This window comes from Limulus polyphemus, unplaced genomic scaffold (genome assembly GCF_000517525.1).
Source record: "Limulus polyphemus unplaced genomic scaffold, Limulus_polyphemus-2.1.2 Scaffold441, whole genome shotgun sequence".
NCBI classification, from domain to species: domain Eukaryota; kingdom Metazoa; phylum Arthropoda; class Merostomata; order Xiphosura; family Limulidae; genus Limulus; species Limulus polyphemus.
This window is the reverse complement of record NW_013666051.1, coordinates 444,479-456,139: the sequence shown is the minus strand read 5'-3', so window position 1 is coordinate 456,139 and position 11,661 is coordinate 444,479. Positions and strand designations below refer to the sequence as shown.

Here is an 11,661-nt window from a genome sequence, read left to right as displayed (position 1 = left end):
GATGCTGTTTTATAAAGAAAACAAACTAGAAAAAGGTTTACATACCAATCATAGATGGCAGGACCAGTGCTGAAGTGAAAAAATTTCTTTTTAGAGGTGCTTATTTATAGTCTCAAACGTATTTTAGAATTTTTTTCATTAAATTCCTCTTTAAACTTCATTAAATAATACAATTTTGTACAAGTAATTGAATTTTATGCCACTATTTACAATGAGAAAATCTGAAATTTAAAAAAAGATAAGTTCTCGATAATTTTTCAATTCACAAATGTAATTTTGCCCTCACGATAAGACAAAATGGCCAAGGGTTAATAGCTTTGCCATATCAAAAACAGAACAAGTAAGTTTGGTAGAAACTGAACCCAAAACCCTAGATTCATCAGGAAATCCCCTACCTCCAATATCCAAAACATACTCACAGTGAGGAGAGCACAGATAGCCCATTATACAGTTTTATGCTTAACAAACATAATGGCAAGACTTGAAGATAGCTTTTATATGCGGAAACATCTGTGCAAGAACTCAGCTAACAGATGTTTCTGCATATATAAAAGCTATCTTCAAATAATGGAAAAATTTTGATTACTTGGATAGTTGTAATAATTGAAAAGAATAACAACTGGAAAACTAATTTATATTAATTGATCATTTTCACAATATTAAACAACTTAATCATAATCTTGACTAATTAACTAGAGGGAAACTAACTACTTAAATCTGAGAACACTTCACACTTAGTTATTTGAAGTTGACAATTCCTAGATATGAAAAAGATTATGATTTGTGACAATAAAACTAAATTTATTAACTTGTCTATATAGGTTAAACTTAGAACACCAGAAATAACCATTCTAGTGACCCCTTATATAGGTTTATTTACATGTTTAAAATTAACAAACGTAAATCACAGTCAAATTAAGGTTTTACAAATCTTTTAAAATAAAGGCATATTTATATGGAAGTGGAATTTTACAAAAAACAAAAATTACACCACTACCCTTTCTAAAAACCCTACAAAAGTAGTTTCCTAATACACCAAAAGTATTGGAAAATGTAAAACAAAATTAGATTTTACAGGCTCAACATATTTTTTCAGTAAACACATCTGATTACAGCTGATTTTCAAACTTGCAATAAAAGCTTTTAGAAAAGCATAAAAATATGGAAAGCAAAACATTTATACATATATTTAAAAACTAGCACTGTATTTATTTTTTACACAATCAGATTTTTCATACTTCTTAACAATTACAGACTACTATACAAGAAGAGTAAAGGATCATAATGTACTGATCTCATCACATGAAAATATTCACATGAAATCAATAAGGCAACATATGATAGAAGTGTACATCATACAGGTACTATAATATGCATACATGTGTATGTGATTATACACACATAAGCACATATATTGCAAGTTTATTAACTCACTGATCAGTCAGTAATTGGATCAAGATTCAGATTTAACAATAATTTTGAATGCAACAAACATTAAGAGAAAACTAAAAACCAACTTTACCAAGGTTGGTGCAGTCTCTTGTGCTTGTACAATCTACAAGAATTACAATTCACTCTCCTAGAAATTTGTTTGTAAGTGATTGCTCTCATCAATATTTCCATTAAAATGTGGAAGTTTTATCAATGCAAATGTATTTATCTGTAATTTTAACTGTTAGAACAAGTTAAGTACTGAATGAATTCTTTTTAATTTGATAAAGTGCACAATTTAAAACAAGTTATTTTCATCCAATTATTGATATTTTTATTTCTATGCCAATAACAGCAAGAATCCAGAATGTGTCAAAAATAATGCAAATGAATTTTGTAGTTCACTATTTAACCCCTAACAGAATATTATATATGAATGGTGATTACAGCTGAATGAATTTGATAATCGGTTGTTGGAATAATTGAAAATAGTAATAAGCAGAAATATTAATTTAAATTAGTTGATTATTTTCAAGAGTCATGACACTAATCAATTAAGCTGAACAACTTTGAATCAATAAAAAAAAGACCAATGGGAAATCATACTGGCAATGTTCTGATTACTTGGATAGATGGAATAATTTAAAACAGTATTAACTGGAAATGCTAATTTTGATTAGTTGATTATTTTCCTAACATTAATTCTTTTAATTGTAATTTAAATTAATTGGTTATTTGAAGTGACATTAATATATGTAATCAATACCCATAAGTAACTCATTATATTAATTAATCAAGGTGATCACCTAGCTTTAGTGGTGATACAATCACTTATTTAATAATGGTACAAAGATCCATTTTCTCCATTGATATTCCTCACAAAGTTGCTAACTTTGCCACACGATGTCTAAAAGTATGTTTGTGTTAAGCCTATTTCGCAACAAAAAGCATTTGTAAGTGACAAAGAATGGCAGATACTATAATTCCTGTCCTACCTTTGTATGCCAATTTATTCTACATTGAAGAACAGAGACTAACTATGAACACTGAAATTTCAATGTGACCAATAAATAAAGATAACAAATTACAGTCACAATTGAGCATATGAATGATCATGCTCCTCAAACATAAGAGACTGTTGATGGAGAAAATATTTGGCACAGTGACAATCAGTACAACTGTAGCTTCAAACAAGCTTCTAGTGAAGCTAAGTCAGTCAGTAAGACTCATTCTCAAAACATTCCTTCATTTGCATGATTTAATTAACAAAGGATCAAAATTAATATTTATTAACAATGGAAAGAGCATTACCATCCATTCCTCAACATCAATGATCCTCAGCACTTCTCAATACTATAACCTATTTTTCACATTTTGGCTTAATCACAAACTATACTTTTTTCTTAATAAAAGTATTCTCTCTGGTTTCATCAGTATATTTGAGAATATTACTCTCCAGGAAGCTATTCCAATTGTTGACATAAATATTGGAAAATAGATATTCACACAACTCACAAATAACCACATAATGTATCCCACTAGCCATCTTCAACTACTAATCAGAAAAAGACCCAGTTATGTATATCACCACTTTTTGCACTCTAATAACCGTTTCTATTAGGATATCTGCTACTGTGCTTGTCATAAGGTTTTACCGAGTTACATTCAAAACATAATTAAACAACTTTACTAGCAATCTCTGTCAATGAAATTAGCTTCATAATGTCATATATAATTCAGTTTATATCATCTATGATTTAATTCCTTCATTTCAAAAGAAACCATTAAAAAGAATACTTAAACTCAGTTTTATTGTCACATGACATAAGAGCATTCATAAATCTTAACCTTTAGTTTCTACATAGTTACTACATGATGAATTGAAAAGACTCAAAAACCCTTAATTGTTAAATGGTCTGATGCTGTCAGAAATATGAATTACATTTATCTTGAATGTGGTGTACGTAAAACCTTTTATTTGTGGCAAGATAACTAGCATTTAAATATTACACTCCAATACTGGACATGTGTAAATTGTAATTCATATCTTAAGAAATGATTTCTGCAAAGTAAAGCCAGAAATTAAGACTCCAGGTATTCAAACATGGGTAATATCAACAAGCCAGACCAGTCCCAAATCATTATGCAGAAGGTTGTAGAGTGAAATGTTGAATAAGAAAAAAAAATGGTTCTGAACAATCCATTATTAGCTGTTAATAATTTACATTTGTCACACAAACTTTATTGTAACACAAAGAGCTTATGTGACAAATGACATACATGTAAGAAATACACCAGAATCAAGTATGGGAAATTTTTTTGCTTTTACTTACATTTAATGGCTAGCAAGTGGTTCCATAATTCAACTCCTGGAAAACATTTCTTTTCAGCTAATTTAATTGATCTAACAATAACATTTTAAGGTTCATTTTCACTTTTCACGTCTCAATAACCACCCAAACTTTTATATCCAATAATACTGGAAGTAAATGTAATATTAACATTCTTCTTAATATTCTTGTTGTGCAACTATATTTCTAACCATATCCTCTTCAATACTATAAACAAAATATAAACTGAAAATGAAAGATAATCTCCACAACCTTAACTCTTTCTGCACAGACTAGGTCCCTAGGACTGACTTCATAACCATTTTGTGCTTGTTATAATTTTCATGCTATAACTTTGCAAAATTTCATTAACATATGCTTTCTAATTTTAGATTATCAAAAACATTACAATGCTTACATAAACAAAATATCAAATATTTTATTAAGTCTTAAAGTTTGTAAAGCAATGTTTTTTTTTCATGGCTTTTTTTTTCCTTTCACATGTTGCCTTACATGCAAAGTAATTTTCATTTCAAGATTAAAAATACTTTTGTGCATCAGAAAATTTTCAAATTTCACATGTAAAATCTTTAGAATGTCCAGATAGTTACCAAATGTTTCTTAAGAAAAAAACTTTATATTTTATCTATTATTTTCGGTAATGAATCTCTGTACTGGTTTGGTAGATTTGACTGATCTTGTAACCATGTTAGAAAATTAGGAAATTAATATAAATTATGCCTTTTTCGTTCTAGAATGACTACAAATTATAACATGAAAACATAAATGTTTAGACTAAATAGCTTAAATTTCATAACATTATACATTTATATATATTTATTATTTTTATTATATTGATGTTTCAGCCATGCTAGGCTAACAATACAGAAGTTACAATGATGCAGTGCATGTGCACTCATGTTACCGCATCCAATAATATAAAACTGACCTTTAGTCTTTACAAAGTGACCTGTCTTGGTTGTGTTTTAGTAGATTAGTATTTTGTAAAATACAGTCACATTTCCATTGTTATACATTATATATGTATATAGATTATTGCTATTTAGAAATAAGTTCTTAAACTTATTTTTCTTAAAACATAGAACAGTAAATAAAGAAGAAAACAATTATCTCTTCTAGTTATGACCTTTGTACTTGGTTTCTGCTTGATGTTGGTAGCTAAGCCTATTACAATTTTGCACATGGAGGATATGGAACAAAATAATTTTTGTAGGTTTTATATATACAGTTGAATTACCAAAAAAAATCATAAATTACTATATCAATACCATAAAATTCCACTAATCTATCAAGCTTAGTAACTAAACTGTATTTCAGTCTAAACAAGTATAAAATTTTGAGCAGACTAAAGACACAACCTACTTCCTTGAAATCTTGGTTTGAAAGAAAGATCTGGTGTACAAACACATTAAAATGGCTGAGAAAGCCACTTGGGGACATTCTGAGCTTCCGATTGGTTATTCATGTCATATGTAGAAAAGTGTACATAAGGGACCATTTCCAAAAATGGAAAGGGGTGCCACTGTGTTTGATATATTACAGGAGCAATATCTTAGCAAACTGAGTTCATAATTCATACAAAACTATAGACTTAGTATTTTGACATCACAAACATCTAATTTGAACCAGTGCTGCATTCAACATACCAAGTGACTCAAAAATCAATGTTTAACTGTGTTTTTTTATTATTTACTTTTAAATTAAGAAATTGAGTAAGGTATAATACTAAAATTTGAATTATAATATACAGTTTGATACCAAACTGATAAATTCATGAAATAGTAGTTTAATAAAATTTTGAATGCTAGTCAATAAACACGATGACATGGCCTTTCAACCAGGACCTGTCTAGAAAGGGTTAAGATAGTTTTAGCCTCATGCAGAGAAGATAGAAATTAAAGTATCTTATTCTCAATAACTCTATTTCTATCAGCTATACAACTAATCTGTATATATTTCTATCATAATCCGTGATCTGATCAGGAAGCTTGTTGAAAATGCCAATAAGAATTATTATTTTAATGAACCTCAATCTAAAAATTCCACTTTTGTTTTCACTATCCAAAATAAAAGCATTCGATCACCTCCTATGGAAAATATTACTCATTCCTCTTTAATTAGCACTGACCCATGGCCCACAAAATACCTTAAGAACTTCATACAATAACACTTTCTTGATCATTATACAGATTTTGTTATACGAACGGTATACAATAGGCTAACCACAAACAATTCTTCTAATTCTGAAAACTTACTACAAAGACTACTGTATTAATAAAAATAAGCTAAACTTATTTTCAACTCCTTTATAACTAAATATTTTACGATTTTTTTTCAAAAATCCATGGCAATATACACCATTATAAAAAGGTTTAATCTCTATTTAAACTTAGTTTTAAACAGCCTTAACCAAGTCATTATTACTTCCCAACTAATATGTATCACACATTAAAATCTCTTCATTAGCCTTATATGTACACTACCAATCTAACCAGTTTCCCTTATGATCTAAACACATCCTTGGTAATCTCTTGCTTAATCCTTGCATCCTGATCAAAAACCTTGTGAATACCTAACACATACAAGAACTCATGAAAAGGCTATTTCATGTTGTTATTTTTCCTTGTAACTCAAAAATATCTATGGATCTTGTCATAACTGTTTAGATATGCCATCACTGGCATTGACATGCACTATAAAAAAACTTCTACAGTTCTTTTCATACTGCTATTTTCTACACAATATCCACACTTCATAAACTTTATAAGCAAATTATTGTTTTAGTTTTTCCATATACATAGACACCTTTCACCATGCTTAACTAATCTCATACGCTATTACTAAAACATTACAAAATGCACAGTTTAAGCTTTGGAAATCCCAATATTGAAGTGTTATACAGAATATATATTTCTGGTTAGAAATACAAACTTGTAGAATGAATTATCTGATAATGTAGTTAGTGCAGTTATTTTTAACCCTTTTAAAAAATTTATAGATATGAATATGGATGTAACGGGCTACAGTTAAGTTGGACAAAGGAAAATAAATAATTTTTGTTATAATTTCTTTTTAACTTAAGGATGACCTCTATGGGCAAATGGCTTTCTGTCATGTCTTTTCTTCTATTCTTAAAGATTTTATGTTTCCTTTCTTAATTCTAAAAACTTTTTGTAAGTTTGTTTTTTCACTCTATTCTTGCAACCAAGATGTATGGGGAACAAATAAAATACTTAAGCTGATCAGGCAGGAGCTGTTAACTGATGAAGACATGATATTGCATCTCAATAAAACTTGTGATAGCTTGACACTCTTTTCAATGGAACCTGTTCCAGCTACATAATAAACAGTGTTCAAAACAAAAATATTGCAATTTTTATTGTAATATTATTAATGTAGCTTTCTCCTATTGATGCTGCAGTTACTTAACTTCCTCTAGGATCAAGACTAGATCCCTTTTTTTGCCCGTTTTTCTATAATAATGAGCTGGTTGATTCAAGAAATTAATAATCAGTAATATATGAGGATAAAACAATTAATGTTGAAAAATCCTAACCATAATTATGCTGTAATTGTAAATAAAATGGACAAAAAATTATACCTCAACGTAATCAGTTCACACCGTAACATTTGTAGTGAAACAAGATCTCTGAAATTGGGAGAAAAGCTTTCTCTTAAACTCACTTAAATTTACTACCATTACAACATCTGAAGGCAACCCATTCCAGAGGTCAACCACCCTGTTAGAAAAATAAGACTGTCTAAGCTGAAGATGACTCCTACCCTTCCAAAATTTATATTTGTGTCCTCTAGCTCTGCTATTCTCACTGTTAAATATGAAAAAAGATGATCCATCAACACTATCAATTACCTTTACAAACCCTTTAAACACCTTAATCAGATCCCCACTAATTCTAATTTTTTCAAGAGAAAACAATTTAAGAGATTTCAACCTCTCCTCGTATGACAACCCCTCCATTTCAGGCACCATTCTAGTAACCCTCCTATGAACCCTTTTCAATAATTCAATGTCTTTCCTAAGATAAGGAGCACAAGACTGAAGGAACCTTCTTTTCTTGCCAGTGTTTTGAAGATTTTGTTTCTAACTATGGCTTCTCACTTTTTTTTTTTATGAGGGCATTCTGTTTGAAGTTGTGTCATCATGACTTTCAGGGAGCTTTTGATAAAGGGCAGTACATAAAAATTAATCAGAGCATTGAATGAATGAGGGATTGGATGAAATGCTAAAAACTTAGCAGAAAAGTAACTTAATGTAAAAAGACAAAAGTTATATTAAAACGCAATTTTTAATAGGATAACGAGGTTTATTTTAGAACCTTTATTTCTATTAGTTTTTTTTTGGGGGGGGGGGGTATTTTTAAATTCTTCAATGAAACTAACATGTAAAAAAACCCATAAATTCTAATGGGAATGCTTCTCTTATTCAAAAGGACCTTTCAAGTCCTTATGTAAGAGAATCATTGATTTTCTGGGTAGAAAAAATTATTCAAATGCAATTGAATATAAAACCCTAAACTCTGCTAAGTTTTTAACTATAGAGAACAGAGAAAACTAGTTAATGATTCTATAGGTTTGGATATTTAATTAAAGAGCAAGAAAGTTATTCTAACCTTGTGCCAGATCATGAAGCACCTTCATGCAAAATATTGTGTACAATGTTTTCTATAACAGTAATAATATTAACATGGAAAAATTAAGAAAGGTTTATACATCTTTAAATAAGATAACATACAGACAATAAGGGACAATTTTCTCCTTAAGGCTGTCCTTACATACCCACCCTTGAGAAAAGTAAATATTTAAATTAACCTTTTATTTTTAAGGAAATCATTGACTCATCTCTTAAACTCCTAGAAAGTACTGGCCTCCATTACTCCACTTGGCAACTCATTCCACAAGTCAATCACCCTCTTAGTAAAATGCAACTGCGCTACCTTGTTTTTTTCCAATCTTAAACTTTTATACTCTTGTGGTATTATTAAAAAAAAAAAAGAACAGCAAAATCAAACACCCTTATCATGCTGATAAACTTAACTCTTACCCCTTTTTCTCAAGAGCTAATATGTTTAAAATATCTTAATATATTCCAATAATGTAATGTTCTACCCCAAGAATCATCATAATAGCACTTCTCTCAAACATTTCCAATACAAGTCAATCCCCTTTTTTAGATAAGGAGACCAAAATTTTTATACAATATTTGCACTAAGAACTAACTAGTAATTTGTATAAAGATAATTACTATTTTGACTTGTAACCAATATGTCTATAAACACATCCTAAATTCTATTGGCTTTACTACTAGCAATATAGAACTTTTTCAATTGCTTAAGTGACATATCTACTACTTTAACAAGGCCCTTTTCTTCAGTGGTACTATTGAGTGGTTTCCCATCTATATTAAACATATGATATAAATTATGACAACCAAAATGCATTACCTTGAACTTAATATAATCACAGGGCATTTACCAAATATTTGTCCGACTTGTAAGTTTATTTCTAGAGATGAAGAATTAGAGATCTGATTCAGTTTCAATTTGTTAGAAGTTTGAACAATTCCTATTGATGGTATATTTTAGTGGTAGAAAGTAAAATCAGATATACAACATTCAATACTGTGGAGTAAGTTTTATTTTTATGAACTAGTTGCAAGCTTGTTTCTCAACAAATATTTTTAAGTTAAAATTACAAACTTGCTTAATAGTTTGATTGATAATGTGTGTGATGTAAGTTTGAGTATTTTTACAGTTATGATGGGTAGGTATACATACATATAAAATGCAAAATTTAAGTTTTGTTTTTATTGAAAAGCTTTCTATGACCTTGCTTTTTACATTATACTATTATTTTAAATTATCTTTTGATAGCAATTAATGCACTCTGAGTCTACTTCATGTTTCTGCTCCCCCCCCCCAAGTATCCCATGTATTATAGGACAAAAAAGTTGTGATATGAACCCCGGGTATTGGATGAAAGACCTTCTTGGCACTGCATACAACAAACATAGTATAGTTGACATAGTTTTAAATTATTCATTCCTTTCACTCACAATGTTTCATATTGCAAGTCCAATGTGCTCAAAACCCAGAATAATTATATGTGCCTGAGGTAGTACTACTGATACTAATAGTGAAAGTCCTTAGGATTCAAACTTAAACTTTAGCTTGTCTCTAAAAGTCTTAAGTCAAAATTAAAAATATTGCAAATACTTACCTTTCATTTAACTGTTCTTCATTTCCAGGTAATGGGTGAATTACAAAATGAATTGATGTCATTTTCTTTCCTTTTTCTCAACTTCATAGATTAAACCATATGATATTGTTTGTGATTTCCTTCTCCTGACCTGTGTACCTCACGTTTTATGATCTAAACCGTAAAATTATTCAGTTTCGTTCAGTTTGCAAAACGTGGTTGAACAACTACTAGTACTTACTTACCTTAGTTACTTACAACTTACAGCTATAGCCTATATTAGTAATACTATATACTTTTGTATGTTCTGTAAGTTATAAGCCACAATTTCACTTATACAATATATAATATAGTAAGTTATACTACTATTACTAGTTATAAACATTTAATTTTAAATTTTAATAAAATAAAGTTGAACTCTTTTTATCGATAGTTCAATATGTAGCAGGCTACTGAATCAGTGAATAACAAAACAATAACTCGTTAATATGGATAATGACTCACAATTTTCCAGAAACTAGTGTGTCGTAATGTTAACGATGTAGTTTAATTTACTATTTCTATGAGAAAAAGTCGTATCTATATATACTAGAATGTCGCCCAGAAACGAAAATTAGGCTTAACTTACTAAGTCAGAACTGAGTATCATACCACCAGTGATATTTTAACTTCAATATAACAAGTCTATAAGCCTAATATACTAGATGTAACGTACAACTCTACAAGCCGAGATCACATGGTACTTTGGTAATAATAACTACGAAAATAAACCACTTTTAACGCAAAAGTTCAGGGTTTAGGTTTTAAAATATACAATATAATATAAATAGATGAAAATGTATCTTTCTTTTAGCTAATTCCAAACAAGAATGGGATATTTCATTAACGTTTGATTAGTTATAACTTATATGTAACACCTTTCAATTCCCTCAGCACACGGTAAAACTCTAAGCAGCATTATTCCGCGAACAGCGTCATCACACGATTCGCTTATGCGACTAAGACGCCTCAACCTCATCTTGACGCCTAATGTTTTAATTTTTTCTATAGACCAAATATGTCCATACAGTACGATAAATCTAATGACTTTCACGAATAACAAAAGAAAAAAACACCAGAAAATTGGATATTTTCCACAAAATCACTTTTTTCGAGTAAAATATAATAAAAATAAATTTAGAAAACCCAGGAGTGAACTAAACGGCATACTAGGTGTTTTTAACCCCCTTATTGAAGACTCAAGAAAACTGAAAAATGTTCATACTTTTTCATACATGCAAGTATATGTAGATTTAATCGACAACGTTGGTAAAGAAAGCAAGGAAGTCGCAAAGTTCCCTTTGTCCTGTTACTTATTGTACTGAGTCATTCACCTACGTTATCAAGTGACATTCTTATGGTAAATATTTCTATATATAATATGTGGAAATAGACAGCAATCTTTTACACTGGCATACGACCTCATTATTTTTGGATAGGAATGGCAAATCGTGCTGCAAGTAGTCACCTGCCCTGAGAAAAATAGCCCCGTTGTTTCTACCTTCGTATTTTATAGTAGAATTTTTATCACTTGTTCTAGATGTATGCAGTTTTTCATAACATATTGTTGCGTCAGCGAGTCACATGACCACGTGACGCAACGTTTCTAGAATTATCATGTACT

At 29.7% G+C, this 11,661-nt stretch overlaps 1 protein-coding gene across 1 annotated transcript in view; it reads right to left on the bottom strand.

The window, feature by feature from the left end:
• Window positions 1–10,848, bottom strand: part of LOC106458308 (E3 ubiquitin-protein ligase UBR5-like) — a 111,276-nt gene extending 100,428 nt beyond the window's left edge. Inside the window, exons 1-2 of the mRNA XM_022384477.1 lie at window positions 10,503–10,848; window positions 10,020–10,172 (exon numbers count right to left, since the gene is read on the bottom strand). Of these exons, the coding sequence (XP_022240185.1) occupies window positions 10,020–10,081 (62 nt within the window). The 5' untranslated portion in view covers window positions 10,082–10,172; window positions 10,503–10,848. The remainder of the gene's footprint in view (window positions 1–10,019; window positions 10,173–10,502) is intronic.
• Window positions 10,849–11,661: the final 813 nt, after the last annotated feature.